Source organism: Apis florea, unplaced genomic scaffold (assembly GCF_048593485.1).
Source record: "Apis florea isolate Af1SG1 unplaced genomic scaffold, ASM4859348v1 contig_3203_pilon, whole genome shotgun sequence".
Taxonomy (NCBI): domain Eukaryota; kingdom Metazoa; phylum Arthropoda; class Insecta; order Hymenoptera; family Apidae; genus Apis; species Apis florea.
The window spans coordinates 8597734-8622413 of NW_028256723.1; the positions used below are offsets into that span (position 1 = coordinate 8597734).

A 24680-nucleotide genomic window follows, 5' to 3' on the forward strand; every position below is an offset into this window, starting at 1 on the left:
ATTTCTTGAAGTTGCTTCGTTTTGAAAATTCATCTAGTAGGATTGGAAAAATTGTTTGTTAAAACTTCCACACGATAATCAGTGATGATTTATTTTAACCTTGGACAAGTTCAAGTTACGTCATTGAAAAAGAATCGCGAATAATTTCGGTCAATGGTTCGTAACTGACAAGTACCATGGTAACAGAAGCAGACAAGAATTTTCCGGCATGTAACGATCCAGTGGACCTACGATCACATCGGATAATCACTTTCAAGCTAGAAGAGGGGAATCGCAACAGTCGAGAGCGCGGGGTAAGCGACGCGTGCGCCGAAACGCTTCTCTACATAAATATCGCAGCCGCGCTCTTACAGTAGTAACACAGACCGTACTATCAGACGCTCGTTGCCTTTATGACCAGTGCCTTTTAACTCTGCAACATAACACGATAAGACGCGACGCGCAACTCCGCTTCACAGCCATCGATCAAACGATCATCTAGAACATCACACTCTACACGATTGCTGGACCAGCAATAATAGCGGTGAGTAAGAAATCTTTCTTGTATCGATATTCCATTGATTTTTTATCAAAGTGATTTGAAAAGAAAACAAATTTCGAATTCGATTCTTAAAAATGATTTAAAAATTTAGTTGGAAAAAGATTTTTTTATTTTATAATTAGTAAAAATATGTAATTTGATTTAATATTCTTCGTAACGTTGATAATTTTAATGAAATAGATATAATATAAATTTCGGTAATCATTTGAGATACATGAATTCATATCATTTTTTTAGAATTAATAATAATTTTTTTTTTTATATTTATTCTAAACAATGAAAATATTTGACTTTAAATTAAATTTAACGTGATATAGATTAAATATAGATTAAATATAACGAAATTTTTCACAATTGTATGAATTTGTGAGATTTAAAAATGAAATTTTTTTTAAATTTTTAATAAAATATATGTAATGTATATGAATAATAATGTAAAACAATTTATTTTTTTAATAAAAAATCGATAATTCAAAATTTTTCTCTGTTTAATAAAAAAAAGTTATAATTTATGCTAATTAAAACTTTAAAGAGAAACATTGATAATAACATATAAATAATTATCATTTGTTATATGAATTTTCCAGACAATGTTCTTTGAATAATAATGTATTTTTTGTACTTATATGAAAAAATTAAATTATAAATTGCTAATAATAAAACTTATCTGAATAGACATATTAATTTGACAATTATTTAGTGAGTTTTTTTTTTAGTTACAATAATATAAATTTAATTTTTTTAAAGATTTTGTAGTATAATAATTTATAATATTTAAATTTAAATATTAATGTTTAAATAATATTTAAATAATAATATTTCGCTCACGAATAACTCTTATTTTCACGCTAATGACTATACCAAATAATATTCAATAATTAATTATTAAAAAATCGTATGATATATCTTTTTTTAATTTTTTTTTATAATAATATTTAATAATTAATAATGAATTGTTTCATTAATATTTGAAATATTCTTTTGATATTTAAACTTTGAAATGAAAATGATTAGGATATCTTTACTAATCAAATAAGGAAAAGAAAAAATATTGTCTTGCTCTTTGTACGATACAAAAGAAATCTCTGATTTCTTAGTAATGAATTGTATTTTGTATCTTGTATAAATATTTCATTGCTTTGATAGGCAGAGTTGAATCATCTGGAGATTGTATGCTTAAATTTGAATCAGGTCTCTTTCACGAACATTGATCTTTTATAGTTGAATGAAATTGTTCGTATTATATATAATTCATAGTTCAGTTTTAGTTCATAATGTTTACATTAAAAAATTTGCTTAACAATTAATTTTACTTATAACTTATATCTTTTTTTTTCTTTCGCATAAAAAATATACGGTTATTTTTAACTTTCGGTTGACTCTGAATAATTAAAAAATAATTGATTATTTTTTGTTATCCGTATATATATTTAGAATACTCACGGGAATCAATCGCGAACTATTTATCTCACGTTAGAGAAATGTAAAATAAGAATAATGATGAAATAATGAAATAGTAAAGGAGAATTATGATGCAGAATTCTTTTCAAACATTTTTTTACTCTTGAAACGTTTTTTCACTTTTGAAACAAAAAGTTAAAAAGAAAAACACTTTTTTGCAAGATTAATATTTATTTGTTATAAATACAGCACGAGACCAGCTGCGATATATACGTATACATATAATTGCTAGTGACATGAAATTCTAACCTCATTTCATTTTTGTTCACAACATGTAGAGAATGACATCTAGAAGAAAAATTGAGAATTTAAGTATTTAAAGAAAATGTTACATTATATTGTTTTGATGTGAAATATATTTCATTGGATTCTAGGGGGATTTTATCTTGAGATGAGATGATTTCGATAAATCATATGTCTATAATCAAAATTCAAACTCATTATGAATAAATATTATATCTAAAAACTTTTTTTCCTTTTTTAAATAAATATTCTATTTTAAGTTTTGTTAACATATCACATATGACTCAGGGGCGATTGCACGTATCATTGTCGATTGATGTCTATTATTATCATAAAGGAAATACAGACTTCAAATACTATTATCATTTATAATATATATTATAAAAAAAATTGTTTTTATTATAAAAAGTTAATATTATAGTCCATAAAATAGTTATGGAACAATATAACAAATATTAAGTCGTAATTTTAATTTCAATATTCAAGATAAAAATGTTATATAACAATTATTATTTTGTGTATTCATTGTTATTTTCATTTTATATTTTAAATTGAAATTACTTATAAATTTTAATTATAATATTATTTTATACTTATTTAACATGAAATAATGTTTAGCATTGCTTTAATGTTTAACATTTTATTAACGAATTATTTTTTAATTAATTAAAATATTTTTTTTTTCCTATTTTTTTTTTACAACAATCGATTACTTTTATTTCTAACTCTTTTGCATTATTTTTTCTATTTTTTTTACATATATTTTTTATATCTTTTTTTATAATTATACATATAACATATTTTCATATTATTATCATCTAAATAACATGAAAAAAATTCTTTTTTCTATTAAACTTTTCTATTAAACATTATTTTTCTATTAAACTTTTACAACAGTTAACATTATTCTAATAACAGTTTTTTTATCTCTGTTTAAAAAAGAAATGAAAATTAAAACAAAATACTTTTTATTTTTCTTCTGTCTTTCTAAATCTTAACAATTTATTTATAAATTGTAATGATACACTCGACTTTGAGTCTTTCTTTTATCTTCCACCAATTATACTTGCAATTCATTTCTATCGATTTTTTTTCGGTGTCTATCAGAAGAATTAACCGGTGGTTATAAGCAAGACACTGACCTACATCGTTAAAATAGAAGTTGTCGAATTATATGAAATTTTCATTTAGCGTATCGGTTTGCATTTCAACCAATTGAACTACGCTCTCGCTTACGTGAAATACGATGCAGTTTCTAATGGATCCAAATATATACGTACATACATTTAGCCACGATAGATAATTACTATGATTCCGGGAATTTATTTATGCAGTTAAAAAAAATGAGATACATAGAGCCATGAAAAGTCTTCAACTCGGTTTAATTGTCGATACGAATGCATCGATTGCAAGAATTATGAAATGTCAATCAAATAATATCTCATTTTTTTCCACAATAATCATGGAAAATTTGCTAATAATTTTATCTGATGAATTATTATTTCTGTTTAAGAAAATTTAGATTGATTTAAATTTATTTTAAAGAATTATAGAATATTTGGAATGACTTATTATTATTAGTTACTTTATTCAACTTATTTTATAATTTTAATATATATTTGAATTAAGATAATGCAATGAAAATTCAGGATAAAATCAACAAAAAAGTAGGTCGCAAAGTATATATATATTGATTGATCCATTTCAGTAGATCTAAATTTATCTAATTGTTTTTACAAAGACTAATAAATATAGATTATTGTCTAAGTTAAGTAACAAATGATCAGATCGTGAATTTTGTAATTCAAATTTGAATTATAATAAAAAAATAATTATATAAGAAATTTGTTAAAAAAATTTTATTCATTTTTGTTTTCGAAAAAATAAATTTTATCTTTTATCCTTTGATAAACATATGAGTGGAAAGAATCATTTAATATTGACATTCATTCAGACAAGATGCTAAATTAATTCATTTTAATTTTAAATGTACTACACATAATGTTTTTCTCGGCAACAACACAATAATAACAAATACATGTCCTCTATAATATTCAAAACCATGTGATGATGTCATCAAAATCTTGCTCACCAATGTTTTCTTCAGTATTAAGTATCGTGAAAATCATATTAAATACTTGTATCTATTTGCATAATGTGATACGACTTGTGATATTGGTAAGAAGCAACTTCCGTAAACAGTCTGATTTAATCAATTTTCTTCACTTGTCCACACGTTTCCACATTTGTTTTTTATATTATATTAAATCATCTCATATTAAATAATTAACTAATAGAAGTGAAATTATAAGAATATTTATTAATAAAAATTAATTTTTATGAAATAATTGATTAAAATATTCGTATTCTATTATCTTATTCTATCTTATTCTATAATTGATTTTAAAATAAATTTGCAAAATTTTTAAAATTTATAAAATTTGAATAAAAATAAAAATGAAATAACAATTAAACGAATAATAAAATTTTTAATGAAAACGAAAGAAAATCAATAGATTTGAAATAATGATACAATTAGTTTATAATGATATATATTTGTTAGATTAAGCGTAAATAAATTTATATATATGTAAATTTATATATATGTTAAATATATAATAAATTTATATATATATATATAGATATTAATTTTGTTTCATAAGAAAAATATTCTCATTTTACTTTTTCTTATAGAATTATCTATTTTCAGATTGTACCATCAATATGAAATATCGCCTATTCTATACACGTGTCATAATATTAATCATGCGTTAATAACCAACAAAAAATTACTGAAAAATAAACTAAGACAACTGACACGCAGAAGCCATATATGCACGTGACTCATTTTTGTGTATACGATACACTAAACCCGACTGAGGTCGAAAATCCACGATCATGGAAGATTGGGTCATTGGGTCTGGTAACTCGTATGGTTATGTTTTCGCGAGTTTCTATGGTAATAAATCATCAACATTGAATCGATTCAAAGTTCTTTCGTATTAACAAGACTAGACGTGATAGTAGAAGGGACTGTGGTAACACTTGTAATCATCAGACAACGCGTATGCGTCTATTCCTAAAAGTAATGAAAGTATGTCGTCACACTGTCGTGAACACTTTTGTAACAGCCTGATCGTCTGTTTAGACAAACATGTTCCAAAAATATTATCTGATATCTTGATGAGCGGATTATTATGATTATCGTGTATTTCGTGTTGTAATTTGTGCCCTTTGCGTTGTAACAGTGATGTGTAAAGAAATTTCCAGAATAATTCGTAGAAATATTTTTTTTTATAGATATAAATAATATACAATTTGAATAAAAAAAAAAATACAATAAATGTAAAAGATTTAAGATTACTGTAACTATTAGATATTTTACATAGTATGAGATTTCTTTTGATATATATAGATACATATTAATAAAGAATTACAAAGAAGGATGTTTTGTTAAATTTTTGACATTTGTATTTTAATATTTCTAAAAGTTAAGATTGTTATTTTCAAAAACGAAACTGTAAATATATCAAATATCATGATATAGTAATACATTCTGTTGGACATGTAATCGATCGTTTTATACGAAGATGTAGAACGTTCTCATTTAAACTCTTCGAAAATAGAAGGAAAGTATTGACTTTACTGGAAGTGACACTGTTTCTTTATCCGTACCGTTTTTCTAAATTATAGGCTCAATAATATTTAATTTAAGAATTCAATTTTTTTACATTGATCTAAGTTTTTTTAATGATCTAAATAATAAATATTTTTATTATTATACATCTCATAAAGAACTAAATAAATAATTATAAATAATAAAAACATTAGATAATCATTTTAGGTTAGATTGAATAATTGAATTGAATAATAGTCTTCGAAAATTTGAGAATTTATATATATTATTTATATATATTGAATTAATAATAATTTGAAAAAAATTATTCAAAAAGAAAATTTTCATTTTTTTAAAAAGATATTTTATATTTTAAATACATAAAGATTATCGGTGTATTAATCTTATTAACAGATAAATATTATTTCCTCATAGAATTCTCACATATAAAAAGCTAAATATATTATCATGTTCATAAAAAAGAATTTGACTATTTTAATATTAATTATATTATATTACATTATGTTTTTAACGTATTTTGAATCTTATTGATAAATTTGTTTTCCTCTTACTGACAACATGATAAAAAGTATGATAAAAAATAAAAATATGTATGACTATATATTTTGTTACGCGATATATTTATACGTAAAAATAAACACATAATGACAACATGATGAACGCGTGAAAAAATGCATACGATTATGGCGCTTCCACGCGGCGGGAAAAGGAGTTTCATTATAACTGACAATGACCAAGCATTTTAAGCGGGGAATTTCCAAACCGCTCTTCTACTCGAAAGTTGAGTTTACTTTCAGTCTAGTGCACTTTAATCCGAAACTAAAACTATTCTCACTGTCATGTTATCTATACCAATAACAATTTCTACTGAAGTCAGTTATGTATATATATATATATATATATATATATATATCTTATATAATATATATATAATCTTTCAATAGCATTTCGTAAACTTCAACGTCTATGATGACAATATATATATTAATAATCTTCGCTAACTAAATTAAATGTGATATTATTGCAATTTAATTTCAAATTAATTGTTTTTATATTTTTGTATAGCAATGATTTGAAAAGTTACTTGTTGAACTTTGATAAAAATCATTTTTTTGTATGTTGATTGAATATTACTTATATAACAAACTTAGTTATATTTATAAATTTATATATAAAATTTTTGGTAAAATAATAATAGAATAAAAATGAACAAATTAATCATATTGTACATACATATTTAATTGTATATTAACGATGAAAATGTATCAATTCATCAATTTAATTGTATAATTCAAAAAAAGAAAATAAATGATACTATTTTAGATAAATGCGAAGTATTTTAAATAAATAATTAATTGATGATTAATATTCTTTATTAACTAAATATGTAAATTAAATCGTTATAATATCAAATTGTATTTGAAAAAGATAGTAATATAAAGTAATAGTAGTATTAAGCAAAAATAATTTAAACATATTTTCTTCGTTTTATATTAGTTAATTTTCAAACAAGATTTTTTTTATATTTATACACATATTTTCATATTAAAAAAAAAAAATCTGCAAAATAATAAAATGATAATTTCATGAAATATATTATTTTATGAAAAAGATTATTAATTTATAAATTAAAAAATATAAAATTAATAATAATACTAATATTAATATATATAAATAATAATAGATTTATATTATAATTTTCCAATTTTTATTTAATTATTTATAATTATACATAACTGAATAATTTATTGAACGACGAGGAAAGCTTCATTATTTTGAGCAGTTTAATTACCGGAAACTGTTACATTGGTATCAATTATCAAAATAAAAACAAGGAAATGAAAATTGTAATGTTAGAAGGCCATTACGAGAGGAAACAAGCAAGGATGAATCATGATTTATAAAAAGTTCTTTTGATGCTTTGAAATAGTTTGCAGAATATCATAAACTATTAAAAAATTCACAATTCATTGTATTATCATTCAAATTATAAACTTTTATTAATATAATGATTAAATTTTACATATAGATATGATAAAAAATAGCAATAAAAATGATAATAACATAATGATAACAATATCTAAAATTTTTTTTATTAAAAAAAATTTTACATTTAATTACATTTTCAACATAACTATATTGTTGTACAATACTGTAAAACCTGAATTATAACGCATCGATTAATCATAATTATCAGACACGTGCCAAAGCTCTCAAGAATGATTCTATAATCGAAAGTATCGTAAATTTAATTTTAGAAACATGTTTTATTTAGCTTGTAAATATTAACGTCATAAATAACTTCGATGCATACCAATAAATATTTGCATAGACATTATTGTATAACATTAACTAGTTAATTGATTCATGTAACATGATTTTATAGAATGGATAAAATAAAAATATAGAAAAATTCTTTATATAATCTTCTTTAGATTCTTTTTCTAATGAATTATATATTTAATAATTAAAAAATATTTTCATTATATTAAATATACCTATTTATTTTCATATGTTAATTATAAACAATTCAATTTTATATGTTTCTACGAATTTTCATTCTTAAAAAAAAAACAATTTTTTATAGAACATGATATCGTACAAAGTTTTTATAAATTTTGTTTAAATAGCATCGAATACCATCAGCTCTTCAATTAATATCCTTTAATTGATTTCATGGCTTCTTTTCAATCTGAATGATGTGTCGCACCAGCATGAAGCCATTCATTTCAATGTATTCCTCAAAAAACGATTGGAAAATTACTAAAGAGCATTGAAAACGCCAAGGAATTCTTGAAAGCTTTACGAAATGTAAAATTTAGAATCAAGGTTAAAATGATTTAAATTTGCACTGTTTAGTTTATCTTTCTAACTAATACTTATAATATTTCAAAATTTTGGCATAAAATGATGTACTATGATTTTTTTATTTCATTCCTTGGCATTTGTACTTATGTGTTTAGTTGTGAATACTGCACTAAAATTAAACAATCATTTTTATACATATCATTGCATAAAAAAATAACTGTATAATGACGAATAAAACGATATTAATATTTTCTATACGTATACTATATAGAATATATTAGAATATCGTTTAGGTATCATTATGTTATAATTGTTCCGTTTGTTTCCGTTTGTTGATATTCTTTTTCTATTGCACTTTAATAATCTTATTTTAGGTTAAGTAGTTTTAATTTTCTATTTAAAATCTATTCTTTTGTTTTCTTTTTTTTTTACATCATTGTTATATTATCCAACTTATCTCAATTGAAGTAAAAGGATTAAAAGAAATTTTTTATTCGTTACTACATTTATCTATTATCATTTGTAAAAAATAAAATTTTCTACAAAATTGAAAATTATTCGATTCACTATAATAATTTAAAATATATATATATATACATATTCATTTTTATTATTAAAACACAATTCATCGGATATTAATTAAATATAAAGAAAATCAAAATTTTAAAAATTATTTCTATCAAAATAGGTTAGTAGAATATTTTAGCATATCTCACGAATTAATAATTTACGTTTTTGTATGTACAATAGAACATGAATTTAATATTTCAACAATTTTTTCGATAAAATCTTATTTTGAATAATTATCAATACTTATCTGTATTTGACTTGATATTTCTCATCCAAATACTTGTGCAAATATTTTGTTTCTTAATGGCGTCATTCCATAAAATTTATCGTATGTGTACACGTATTAGATCTGATTAAATAAATACTATTTATTTACGAACTTAAAATCAATGTTTTAATAATGTGATCAATAAAAAATAAATTCATTCAAATGGAATGTAGTCCAGAAATCAAAAGTAAACTGTATTATTTTACATTTGAGATGATTAATTTAATATATCATTTGAAGATTTATAAAACTTTGTATTATTTCATTTCATGTACCTATTTTCCTTATATATTTTTTTTAATTAGATTTTAATGTCATAAATTTTTTATCATGTAAAGAAATGTTTATTATAATATATATATAATATATATAATAATAAAATGTATTTTACAGATTTTATCATTGTATGAAAATATAGAAGTAAATTAAAATTTATATAAACAAATATAAATATGATTAACTTCTTATTAATAAAATCTTTGATAAAATTTTTTTTTTAAAAATGTTTTTTGAATACTAATTTACGATTTCTAACAGAATAATAGGATAAAAAAAAAAAATTAAAAAAAAAACGATTTTATAAAGTGCAATAATTAATTTTATAAACGTAAAATCAAATTATCACTTAATAGTCACCTTTAAATATTTTTTTTTTTGTATTATTATCAATGTTTATCATCAATGATGTAAAATTATTTTATTTATATATTCAATTCATGTTTATTTTTATTGTTATTAGAATATTTGCAACTACCAATACTATATAAGAGATTATAAGAAATAATTTATTGCACTTACTTTGATTACGAATTGAAATCGATATATGTTTTATGTATATAGGTTACATCGCATGACTCCTGTATACTACATAATATATTAAGTTACATTGATACATCTCGATTGATCTTGAGGTTTGTCGATATTCGACAGTTATATACCAACTGTAGCACAACATATAGATAATTATTTACTTATAAGAAATAAAACAAAAAAAAAAAAACAAAATATAATATAATAAATATTGTATAATGTATTTTAGATAAGAATAAAATAATTTATAAATTATAAAGAAAGGAAGAAGAATAAAAATTTTCAAAGAAAATCCACAAATTTAAAATTTATCCTAAATACGATAAAACCGGTATTCCTATTGGAATTCAGGATAGAAGGGATCGCTATATAAATAATACCTGCCATAGTTTATGTTAGTGGGTTAGCGAAGTATACATCGATCTTTAATAATTTCGTCTTTTCACGTTTTAAATTTTCTTGATATTTCCTTATTTGAATAGGTTTATTTTTATATAAAATCAAAAAAAAAAAAAAAAATTATCTTATATTTATTTTTTTTTTATTACTTATTGTCTTCTTTACTTTGGTGGATTTTACTTAAGTTTACAAATTAAATAAAAATCGATTATTACAAAAAAATTAAAAAAAAAGTGGAGAATAGATTAAAAAATGAGCTCAAACATATTGGTAAAGTTGTGTGGAACTAGATTCTTAAAAAATGTTGTTTTCGATCAAAAACAAAAGTGGATCACCGTTGGCAGAAGTTTTAGGTTAGTTGACTTCGATTAATTAACTAACACCTTTATCTTATCTTTTACTAACTTAATGTGAAAAAATTTTAAATGAAAAACAAAGAAAATGATGGTCCAAATGGAAAAATATAATAATATAAATGATTTTCAATTTAAATATTTTTAAGCTTCTAATTGATCCCCTTTTTAAATTATAAAAATATTAAGCGTTTATTGATATGATAAATTTTATATATATCATGTGTAAATCGTTTTTACTTATTTTTTAATATAAATTGATTTATATAATAAAAAATGTATTATTAATATATAATAATTCTTATATATTATATTATATTATATTATATTGTAATATAATTAATTAGTAATACTATGAAATGAATTGAAATATTAATGTCTTATTTTTGATATTTACAATGTGATTCGTAACATTTATATCTATATTATAACATAAGATATGATGTTCTTTTTACGATATTTATAATATCTGTATACATATCGAGAGTTATCGAGAAAATAACGGATTCAAAACCTTGAATCTTGTTCTTGACGTTGTTTTTCTTTTTGTTTTTTTCTTTTTTCTTAGATAAAATATCAATTGTTTACTTAACCTTCTTTTATATATTAATTTGTATTTCTTAACATTTAAAAAAATATATAAAATTTACAGTTGAAATATAAAAATAAAGATACAAAATTTATGAAAAATTTTACAGAGAAATCTAAAAATTAAAAAAATAATTCTTTTATAATTTCTATTATCTAGATTTTTTTTCGATAAATATATCGAGTAATTTTCCAAAAAGATTCTAAACACTCCAAACACTAGAATCGTTTACTTTTATTTTTATTTTTTATGATAAATCAAAAATTGTTTGATTGCTGATAGAATATAATAAAGTGTTAAAAGTTATAAAAATGAAGTATTTAAACTCTTCTCTCTGATTTATCATTTAGATATAATCAGTAAATAAGTACTGTTTTACTGATTAAAGATATTTTAATCTGATTAAAAGAGATTACTACTGGAAATAAAATAAAAACGAAATCATATAAATCTTGCAATATAAAATATTTTTAGAATCATATTTAAAATTTAACAGCAATAAATTATAAAAAAAGAATATTCAAAATCTATAGAATAGTTAAAATTATTATTAATTGTAATTAAATGAAATAATAATATATAATAAATGGCATACATCTTCTGTAGCTTTTTATAGATAAGTACGAAGAGATTTTCAGTACGTATATAAGAATCGAATAATTTATTTAAGAAATGAGATAAAATTTTTCAGAAAATTTATAAACGCATCTACAGTATTCAAGGCAGTATGTAAGCTTGACATGCTTTCTATAAATGACAAGGAACCGGTAAATTATGTGGCATGTTTCTTAATGTAATACATATAAATGAGCAAGATGCTTCAAGGAAAATGGTATTCTTAATTCACAATACTGTTCACTATTTCACAACTGAAGCAAGAAGAATATATGAATATATTTGGAAAAAAAAAAGATCGAGATGTTTTTTGAAAAATAAAATTTATTTTTATTGTTTATTTAAAATTTCTCAAAATTGATAAATAATAATTAGATAAATAATAATAGAGATTAGCCAATTTTATTTGCACTTGAAAAATTGTCAAACTTCAGATACTCGAAAACGAATCCTTAAAAAATATTATTTCTTTTTTAGATTCATTTTTTTTTTTTGTTTTGCATATAAAATCATGATTTAAGTGGATTAACATTTACATTTTTTATCGATGATGTACGATTATCTTTTTTATTATTATCTTTTTAGAACATGATATTATGAGCACTCGAATGATATTGATAACATGTATTTAATCGCGAAATAAATCTTAATACTTAGATAAAAATCGAATATTCTTTTTTTTTTAAAGAACTGAATATAAAATAAAATAGATAATTATATTGTTTAAAATAAAATATATATTATATTTATTATTCTATTATTTTCGTTGATTATTATATTTTATTATTGTTATTATTGTTTTAAGAAAAATTTTAATAAAAAATTCAAATGATGTTTTTTTTTACAAATATTAAACATTATAGTCGAAATATATTAAGTTTCAACGTTGACGATATCAGTATGTCGACGCTCGCTTTCACTTTCGCATAATGATTTTCATCTGTTGAAGAAACACACTCTGTGTTCCATGATATAAGTGTATCATGTATTATCGATTTATAAAATGTTATTAATATTTCCAACATATCATTTATGTGTATTTATGAACGATAAAATTTTACTATATTTAATAAAAAAAGCAAAAAATTTCATTTTGTTCAACATCAATATTGTACTAATAATGACGAAACGATAAATTGATGCAAGCTAACAATGTGACAACAACAAATAGCTCAGACGTGCTCTAGAGTAGAGTTGTAAACTTGTTAATCGTTTAAAAGAATGGATAATAGTTCTTCAAACGATAAACTGTGTTTTAATTAAATGTAGACATTATGGTTAAATTTAATTTTCATACAAATAAAATTTATATGATAAATTCAAAACGAATTGAAAATAATGATTTCGAAATAAAATTTTATTCAATTCGTATAAAAGTTCATCAAATAATTGAGATTCGTTCTATCATTAATATAAATACAAATTTAATATATAATAATAATAAAAAACTCTTCGTATATAACATAACATCATTTGGAAATTTTCATATATAACTAGATTGAGGATATTTGTGCGAATTAAAATTTTTACCAACACAAATATAGAAATAAAAATCTATTTAATTATTCTAAACATCACAATATGTACTTTACTTCGGATATTTTATATTTTTTGCACATCATATGTATTCTATCGATTTTTAAATTTTCCATAAATGCATAAACATCTACAGTCTATTTATAACAGATGGATAATAAAGCATGTATGTCGTAATATGTATGGATAAATGTAAAATAAAGTATAAATAAAAAATAAGTGTATAAAAAATGTAAAAAACATTATATATATAAATTAAAAGTACATATAAACGATTACCATTTACCATATTTACCATTCATAAACGATTTATTATTACATACATAACATAATAATTGTGTTAACTCTGATCTTTATTCTCCTTTTAATTCTAACACGACAAATTAAATTCTATGATACAAAAGGACAGTTATACAATTGTGTTTCTTATTTCAATTAACTCGTGAATCATTGATATAATGGTAGTTGTAATGTATGGCGTATAAAAATATCTGACTCAGACGCAAAAATTGAATTGAACGAATAAGATGTAGATGTTATATTTTCTTTTGTGCAATATATAAAAGATGCATTATGTTCGAAGTAGAGCTATAATAAGAATACATGTATAATAGTAATATAGTACATAACCAAATAAAAAACTTAGCGAAACGTATTATTGATTTTTTTAAATTAATACATTTTGTCATTACACTTATGTATTTCGGTTAATGAAACATATAATATTTATAAAATTTTGAATTTATTAAATTAATTATGACATTAGTAACGAACTAGTCTCTATTTTTTTTTTTCTCCATGTTTTTAAGTAATTCATGCAATTATGGTTGTTTTAGAACTCGTTGAATCATAAAGAACACGCATGAACAGTTAATGTTGATTAAAGATGATTATATAATTACAAAAGGAAAATGATTTCCTGATTGTGATACGTATGTGTACATGAAACTGTAATTTTTTTTCAGAAACGAACACGTTAGTGGAAACTTTCCATTCATTCGTGGCAAAGAACTATAGTATAAGTATAGTATAGTTTCTGTACTTCCTTTGCATTAATGGATCACTTGGCTACTGATGATCCACGATAGAAAAATTGGAATTTATTTAACATATTACAATTTATTTTAAATATTATTTTATTTAATATTATATATGATTAATAATATTAATAATATTCTTCTATTGTTATTTTTAATTTTTCCGTAACATGATGATATGTTACTGATGATGATCGAACTCAGAAATTTCAATTCTTTCATTTTTTTCTTATTTAATAATTACTAGATTTATTCGGATTTTGCTTCTAAAGTTTTCATTCCTCGTTTCTTCTATTATATATCTGATTTATTAAAATGAACAAATGTTTCTCTTCTATTTAATCTTTCATAATTTTATAATTTTAATTTTTTATTTGCAAGTTACAATACCTGTTTTTTCCCTAAATCTATAATTAATATACAAAATTTTAAAAACAATTTTTATCTTTTAAAATGACTTATAATTTGTTTATTTTAGATAATTTATTTGTTCTTGTAAAAAATAATCTGTTATCAGATTAAATAAATTGCAGTGATTAGACATTATGAGCGATAAATTAGTGATTAATATTTAAAATTTAATATTTCATATCGATTATTATGCAAATGCTTATACAAGTTATATTTCATAATAGGAGTGAAAACTACTTTGTGAAAATTTTTTAATCAAAATATGATCTTATTTTCTCAATACTTTTAATTATATGGTGGCAATAAGTACGATGAGACGAAATACGATGAAACATTGCAAATTTTATTATACGTTTATATTGTATATAATTGCCTCTCGAATAATACGCGAGTTAGATCGCATATAATTTTTCAATTTAATATTTAATTGCACTACTAGATTAATTACAATAATCCACAGTATTCCATTTATCTTTAAACCTTATTTATTGGAACGAAATTCTTGTTAATACTTAACTAAATGAATTGCCTATTGAAATCACTTATCTTTTATTATCCTATCATAATTGAATGAGAAATTATAATAGTGGATAGAATCATTGAACTCTTATTCTGAAATATGAATGCATGAACTCTCACTTTTATATCAATGGTTTGTTTCTTAATAAGTTTTAGATAAATAGAATTATATTGTGTACTGAAAGCTATCTTTCATATTTTAATATCTAATTAGTTGATGTTACATTTATAATTTTATTATTATTCATAATAATAGACGATAAAAATTGAATAGTTAATTTGTGAAAATATGATATAAACTTACATAAAGTTCGAAATTTTTGATGAAATAAACTTAACCTATAAATTAAGTAATTAGACTAAAAAATGTTGTATGCAGATTAATAATAGAAATAGTTATTGGTAATTTATTAGTAATTTTATAAGGATTTATTGAAAAATTTGTTTGTCATTGAATTAACATATGGAATATTTTTCTCTTACTTTCGATATAATGTAATCAAGTTTTTATCACATAAAATGATAAAAAGAAAAATAAACACGTAAGAGAAAATTCCATGGCCATTTTAGTTGCTAGTTTTTTATTCATAATTGCTATACATATGTCAATATAAATGCAATGCTGTTTTTATTAATTAGCATTTAGTTTGCTATTACTTTTCACATAATACTGTAAATAAAAATTATACATTATATGTGTACATTAAAAATCGAAACATATTTTAATTTATTAAATTCAAAATATAAAGAAAAAAAAGAGAAGTTAATAATTTATAGGATAATTTATTCTTTTTTAAAATATGAAACATAAAAGAAAATATATAAAAAATTTTTTATTTTAAAAAAATGTGATTTTTTTTCTTACCATATTTTATATTATTATATTTTTGAATATAAATTTGAAAACATTTTATTATATATTTTATTATTATATTTTCTGAAATTTAATGCACAATTTACCTTTTTTTTTCTGCATTAATTTATATGAAAATTACTGCTATGATAAATTGGTAAATGTATGTTGCCTTGACTACCAATTCATTTACAAGGTCGGATTCGTAATTCTGTATGATTAATATTAGATATCCCGTGTAATATTTATTTAAATAAAATTTTGATCTTTTATAAGTTGAATAAGAATTTTAAGTATTTATTTACATATTAATTCTAAATGGATTACAAAATATTATGTATAAAAAAAAATTGCAAAATAAATATCACGTAGTATAATATTTTTAAAAAATATTTTATTTAATAAGTTATAGAAAAAACTTAATTTCATTAATATCTTCTTAAAAATATCATTTATTTACATTACTCATTTGCATTTATAGTAAAATATTTTTCATCATTAATATAATTTTTTGCTTTGTACATTTAATCTTGCAAGTTTTATTATTTTTCCTTAATTTCATTCAAAATAGAAATATAAGCTTAATAAATAAGTTATCGAATACATTCTGTACACTCATCGTTTACAAAATACGCTTACAATCTGACAAATTTAAAATACATACACATGATAGCGTGAAACTTTTTAATATATATTTACTATATTTTTATGTTCTATTCTATTTCACCAATTGTTCAAGGAAGAAAGAGAAAAAATGATAAAAATAGTCAAGAATGACCTTCGAAACGTTCGAAATATTTGCACGTGCGTGGTTAGGGTTATGATATCGGTTAAAGACTTCAGGAACGTCATTTGAACGCTTATTCGTAGACGACTGGCAGCATGCGTGTATATTTTCCGGAATAACACGCAGTTCCCGCGTGAATGATGCGTGATGCCTAATGCGTGTTGCGTGATATGTGGGCGCACCTCTTTACTCTATCGAAAATAAATCAAGAGAATCCTTTATACTTGTGTACCACTGCATCTAACACTTGCGAATGGATCCTCATTAATATTACAAAAATACGCGTTCCCGCTACTATGCGGCGCCACTATTCATTTAACTCTAAACCAATGTTCTTCGTTAAATATTGAAACGAACGATTCGAATGTAAAAGTACGTGTTAGAAATTTTTTTCTATTTGAAATTGAATAAACCTAGAACATAAAACATAAAATTTGAAATTATTTCCATTTTTCAAGAACGAGTTTTTATAATATGAGAAAATTAAGATGCAAGATAATTGAAATATTGAAATATGTGATGTTTGAATGATATATGTAGTATATACATTTACAAAATATATTTATTTACAATTTTTATCATGTTGCAGCATCACAATGTCACGTGTTATACTCAAGGAATCGCCGAATGCGGCCTTAGACAAAACCTTGTTAAATAAGTACCTCGACCTGCCTCAACCGGAAAATAAAATTCAAGCGAAATACATCTGGATTGATGGTACTGGTGAAAGTTTGCGAAGCAAGACTAGGACGGTAGATTTTGTACCAAAACATGCATCAGGTTAATTTATTTTATTATATTTTTTTTGTGAAAATATAATTTAACATCTTAGAAATTTTTAATTCTGATAAAACCTAATACTTTTTATTTTTTTTTAATCTTTGAATAAAATGTGTTTTAAGAAACTTTTAAAACAAGAAACATTAAAATGTAATAATTTGAATAAAATTTTATAAATAATTTTATTAGATTTTCATTCGGTTACTTACGGAAATATTTGAGTAGAAAAAATAATTTTCTTTGTTTATGAAAAAAAGTATAAAAAATTTTAATTATGGATTAAAAACATATGAAAAAAATATGTATATATCTTTTTCATATCTTTTTAAATTCATGACTTGTAATTTATTCAAATTGATATATCTCATATGATATTCTTATGAGTATTCTCTTTCAAAAGGACACGTACACCGAAAACCTCATTTAATATTGATTACAGAAACTTGACCATGAATATTTCTTAATATAATCTTATATCTTCAATAACTTTCATTACTTATTTATTTATCTCGTTTTATTTAAGTATTCTTTGTTTTTTATATTCTTTTTGTTAGAAAAGTTAATCTAATATTAATTTCAAATTATTTAATTTAAATTATGAAGATAAAAAATCTGATTATTTATATTTTCTATATTTATTTGCGAATAATATTGTACTTTTTATTTAAAATTTATATAAATAATGAAAGTAATTTTTTAACAATAATAAATATGAACATTAATACGTATAATTCGATTAATCGAAATATATTCATATTCTAAATATATAATGCTTGTTGCAAAAGCATTCAGTTATAAATAATGTCTTATAAATAATGCAATTATTATCTAATTATCTATTACATTATATTACTAATTACATTATATAGGAATTATATTTAATAAATTATATTTAAAATTTTATATACGTTAGATATTTACATTTCGAAATATTCATCATTTTTTTCATTTTTTACATGGATGTAATTCACGAATAATATAAGATGAATATTAATACCATATCTGTAAAATTATTACTACTTTTTATGCTCGATACATATTTATGATATTCTATATGCCATTAACTACAGCGCATAAAATATAAAAACATTTGAATGTCAACGATTGGTAGATTCGATTATACAAGATAGAATGATCGTTTGTCAAATTATAAAATAATATTGATATTTAAATATATTTCAATAGTTGAAAATCGCAATTATGTTTTTTTGGTAATCTTTTGGATTACAGCAATTTTTCAGTATTTTCATTTAATTGAATCAGTTTAATATCACTAATATTTTTAAAAGATTATATTAAAATTTTATTATAAATTTAATATTACTAATAGATCAGATTAAAACTATAAAGAATTCCATAATATACAAATAATTGAAATAAAAAAAAAAAATACAAAATTTATACCAATTACATATTAGAAAATATTTGCTAATCAAGTATCAATTTCTTCTTTTTAGATTTACCAATATGGACCTTCGACGGTAGTTCAACTTACCAAGCAGACGGCGCAAACAGCGATATTTTCCTTTGTCCAGTGGCAATTTACAACGACCCCTTTCGTCGTGGAAATAATAAACTAGTATTATGTGATACCTACTATAGCGACATGACTCCGACTACATCTAACAAACGTTCCAAATGTAATCAGGTCATGGAAGCTGTTAAGGATGAAGATCCATGGTTTGGAATTGAACAAGAATATACTTTTCTTGATTTTGACGGTAGACCACTTGGTTGGCCAAAAAATGGTTTCCCTAAGCCTCAAGGACCGTACTATTGCGGTGTAGGCGCCGACAAAGTAATTGGTCGCGAAATCGTCGAGGCTCATTATCGAGCTTGCCTTTATGCTGGCGTAAAAATTGCCGGTACTAATGCAGAAGTCATGCCCTCACAATGGGAATTCCAAGTCGGTCCATGTAGCGGAATATCTGCTGGCGATGATTTATGGATTGCTAGATTTATTCTTCATCGTGTAGCTGAAGAGTTTGGTGTGATTGTAAGTTTAGATCCGAAAATTATGGACAATTGGAATGGTGCAGGTGCACATACAAACTTCTCGACAAAATCGATGCGTGCCGAAAATGGCATTGCCGAAATTGAAAAAGCAATCGATAAGTTGAGCAAACAACATCTAAGGCACATTCAAGCGTATGATCCACGCGGAGGAAAAGACAACGAGCGACGTCTGACTGGAAAATGCGAGACCAGTAGTATATATGATTTCAGTGCTGGTGTGGCCAATCGTAATGTTAGTATTCGCATTCCTCGTGGAGTTGCTGAAGAAAAGAAAGGCTATTTGGAAGATAGAAGACCTAGCAGTAATTGCGATCCTTATTCGGTGTGTCATGCTTTGGTGCGCACTTGTGTTTTAAATGAATAAAAAAACTCCAAGTTATTTCCAAACAGGCAGCGGAAAGGAGAAATTGGACGAAAAATTTTGTAGTGCAATAGTAATCGTATCTTCGTGAAGCATATTCTATGAAAATGTATAAAATTATTTCTAAAATTAAAAATATATATATATATATAAAAAAAAAAGAGGATAAATGCGAGCGAGATATTTGATAAAAACATAAATTTACTTTTTCTTCTTTTGTTTTAATGTATTTTGCAAAATTTTTGCAAATCAAACGATTTATAGTTTTTATTTAATATGTTTAAAGAATATAGTAAGATCGTTAAAATTATATATGTATACATTAAATATTAAGAGAAAGTTATTTTTCGATTATTTTCCGCGCACAGAATGTTTAATGCTTTTTACAGTTATTTAATTATAGCATCGCAATAAGATGAATTTCATTTGTTATATCGTTTAATATATTGCATAAATGTTTTGAAATCAGAATGATTCATCAACTATTGTTCATAAATCTTGGTGCTCATAAGAAGAAAATAGAGAAGAAAATATGTATGTCAAATATGAATATGTATACTATACTTCAATGATATATTGCATTTTTTGGAACAAATTTTGCGATCAGTTCATATGCAATAAATCATCTGATTGTTTCCTTCCTGAGTGCTATGATTTAAAACATTAGGATAACAGATTTTAAGGATAGACGCGATAATCTTATGAAAGTACTAAAGCTGCATACATTTAATCTTCCGCATCTCTTTTGTTTTTTAATACATTTGAAAATGTATATTTGGTTAAAATACTACAGTGATGTGAAACGATTTATATACCGTTTATAAAATTTATCATTTAAACGGATATTATTACAGAATAAAGTAAAACACATAACGCATAATATTATATTAAACATTGTTTTAATAAAATATATGTATCTTTTGAATAAATATAAATATTTTTTGGTACCTGAAATGCTATAATGAGTGCCATCGATTGTATATCGCTATAATGTTATATTATATTTTATAAAGGCACAACAAATTGGAAAGTTGAATAAATACGTCCTTTATCACAGTTATCGTTTGAATTATTACTCGCGTATTGCGAAAGCGATAATAAATATTAATTATTATGTTATTATAAATACGTATATATGAAAAAAAGGAAAGTCGATGTAAGTGTGTATTTTCATATTTGTATGGTATATTTTCATATTTGTATTTTCTATGCTGACTTCTTCAATGTAATTGTATACCATGACCATTGTTGACAATTTTGTTGGTAGTGGTTATCATTATTGTTGTTATAATAATAAAAAATAACATTTTTGATGAATAATCGATATTTTTTTCTTTATATAGAATATTTTTTTTTATATTATAATATAAAAAAATTTTATATCATCATTAGATATTAAATTATATAAAAATAAATATTAAATTATAAGAAATATTAAACTAGATAGAAATATTAAACTAATAATAATCTATGATTTAAATATACATATATATATATATTCATATAATGTATTATATATATCATATAATATGATATATATACATACGTACATACAATATGATCGCGCTAATATAGAAACATAATTTAATTTATATAATATTATTTTCTAATAATTATTTTCTTTATGCTATTACATGTTTATGTAGTATATACTTGTTTTCATTGTGTAAATGATATTCGTTTTATAAATTTCCTATACCACATATACGCAGTTGCAGCAGACAGACAATACCATGTAAGAATGTAACTTAAATGCTCATTTCGTAATTCCACTATTGTTTGACCACCAAGCGGATATTGATTTGGATTATTGTTAGCAATCATTTCTATATATATAGGAGATGCATCCCCTTTTTTAGCCATAGCATCCACATCTCTAAAAAGTAAATAAGTATATAATTATTGTACTATTATTAATGCTTTAATGAAACTAAAAATTAATTTCATGAGAAATAAAAAATATCCGATTTTACGTTATCGATTAACTTAAGATATCGTTATTTTAAGATAATTATAATATCTTTTAAAAAAGATGTAAAAATTATTGATAAATAATTATCAAAATTTTAATCTAAAATTACATTAATGATAATCAAAATTCCTTAAAATTAGTTTTTTAAACGATTAATAATATGAGATTTTAATATTATTTATTGCTGTTTATATTAGTTTAGTAGTTTATATTAGTCTATTAGAAGAAAAATATATTTTTATTACCTATAATACCATATATTATTATGTGGACGATTTTTAGGAACAAAAGGTGGTCTTCGTTCACTTATTCTTAAAATTCCAACAATTTCTGTTTCGCCTTTTACTTGATTTTCTTGTTGTTTTAATGAATGTTTAAGTGATTTTGGAATCCAACCTCGATTCACCAAAATTGTTAAACTAATAAGATATTTTAAAACTTTACATCAAAAAAAGAATTTATAATATTTAAATAAACTTAAAAACTTTTATTTACTCTCGATTTGCTAATTTAAAAGGTGTAATGATATGATATCCTCTTCCTCCCTTATTCATAGCAAAATTAGTTTCTACTGGTTTACCATCTTTTATTAAACTTTTATTAATTGCCACAAACTCGTTGTCATATAAAAAAGTTCCTTTTACTTTAATAGGATAATATTCTTTTGATTTCAAATCTTCTAAACTAAATAAAATCATTTATTACTTTATATAATTTTTCAATTATAAATTTAATTATAAATTACAAATTTAATTTAAATCTTACTTTTCTGGTAATTCAATTGGTACATGATTAGTACGACTTTTCAATTTATCTATTAAATTTCTTTTCCACTGAAGTCTTTGAATTTGCCATGTACCAAGCATAAAAGCACAGATTGGTATGCTCTATTTTAACATTTTTTTAATATAAAAAAATATTTATTATTTATTAGTCTATAATATTCATTATTTTTAATATTTATATATAATATTATTAATATATATAATATATATTATAACATTATAAATGTTATATATAATATTTATGATTTTAACTTACCAATAAACAATATTCGATAAAAGAAGTTTTTTCTTTTGAATCATAAGAATTATCATATTTATTTTTAAATAGGTTAGTTTTGAAACTTCTATTATATGGTTTTTGAATATTTATAACATTATATGATAATCGAGATAAATTTTCTTTGCTTAGAAATCGAGTAATGATAACATAATATGGGTTTCTTACTTTCGTAAAAACTTTGATAATTGGTAACTTCATTATTTATATATATTTGCTTGAACTTTTATAGGTTATGTTTCGTCTACTTTGAATAACAATAAATATATAGTATTAAATTACATATATATGACAAGTAGGATAATATAGAAATAAAAAAAAAATTTTTTTTTCTTAATTATAATAATGAAAAAAATTAATGATAAAATTTAAATATATAATCATATTATTAATATTATTATTAATATAAAAAAAATTAAATATTATAATAAAGTATCAAAAATTTTATGAATTATTATTATACGTTATTATACATATTTGTATATTAAAATATAAAAATTCTTTTTTTATTTTTAAACAAAACTCATATTTTATATTTTTAATTGGTCACTATTTGTTAATCTAATTATTAGTATACATTATAAATATAAATATTTATAACAAAACATCGATGATTTCAAATTTAATAAAAAGTAAAAATTAAACATTAAATTCATATGAATGTTGTTCTATATAATAGAAAAATAAGTTTTTTCTTATTTTTATGCTGGCTAATTCATCAATCAATCAGATTTTCAAGCCATTTTTTAATATATAAATTTCGCAAAATACGTATAGCAAGAAAAACAATTGGTGAAAAAAAGATAGAAATAAATAAAAATTAGCGCTATCTATAAAAAAAGCTAATGAAACTAATATGGACAAAGAATAGAAACAAGATACAGATATGGTAAAAATTAGAGCTATCCTCAGATGCTGTAAATGAAATATATATAGAAAAAACAAAAAATAGTGGGAGAAGAATAGAAATAAGTTAAGAATTGACTATTAACGCCATCTTTTGAATTACAAAGATATTTTTTCAAAAAAAAGACTAGAATAGAGGATTAATG

The 24680-nt window shown here is 22.2% G+C and overlaps 2 protein-coding genes across 2 annotated transcripts; one reads left to right on the forward strand and one right to left on the reverse strand.

Moving 5' to 3' along the window:
- Gs2 (glutamine synthetase 2) lies at positions 1–21914 on the forward strand. The gene is made up of 3 exons (XM_003692403.4): positions 1–523; positions 18027–18217; positions 19675–21914. Exons 2-3 carry the CDS (start codon positions 18034–18036, stop codon positions 20595–20597), a joined length of 1107 nt encoding a protein of 368 aa, XP_003692451.1. The 5' UTR covers positions 1–523; positions 18027–18033; the 3' UTR covers positions 20598–21914.
- On the reverse strand, positions 21901–24567 carry Surf1 (surfeit locus protein 1). The gene is made up of 5 exons (XM_003692406.4): positions 23608–24567; positions 23332–23453; positions 23062–23250; positions 22812–22985; positions 21901–22470 (listed from the first exon to the last, which is right to left on the reverse strand). The coding sequence occupies exons 1-5, from the start codon at positions 23827–23829 to the stop codon at positions 22254–22256; spliced, it is 924 nt and encodes a 307-aa protein (XP_003692454.1). The 5' UTR covers positions 23830–24567; the 3' UTR covers positions 21901–22253.
- Positions 24568–24680: the final 113 nt, after the last annotated feature.

What these genes read in the sequence shown, in the direction of transcription:
- Gs2 (XM_003692403.4), top strand. Translation starts at nt 18,034, where the DNA reads ATGTCACGTGTTATACTCAAGGAATCGCCGAATGCGGCCTTAGACAAA. An exon ending in TGTACCAAAACATGCATCAG is followed by an intron (nt 18,218 to 19,674) that starts GTTAATTTATTT and finishes TCTTCTTTTTAG; the next exon opens with ATTTACCAATATGGACCTTC.
- Surf1 (XM_003692406.4), bottom strand. Translation starts at nt 23,829, where the DNA reads ATGAAGTTACCAATTATCAAAGTTTTTACGAAAGTAAGAAACCCATAT. An exon ending in TTATCGAATATTGTTTATTG is followed by an intron (nt 23,454 to 23,607) that starts GTAAGTTAAAAT and finishes ATGTTAAAATAG; the next exon opens with AGCATACCAATCTGTGCTTT. An exon ending in AATAATATATGGTATTATAG is followed by an intron (nt 22,471 to 22,811) that starts GTAATAAAAATA and finishes TTTACTTTTTAG; the next exon opens with AGATGTGGATGCTATGGCTA.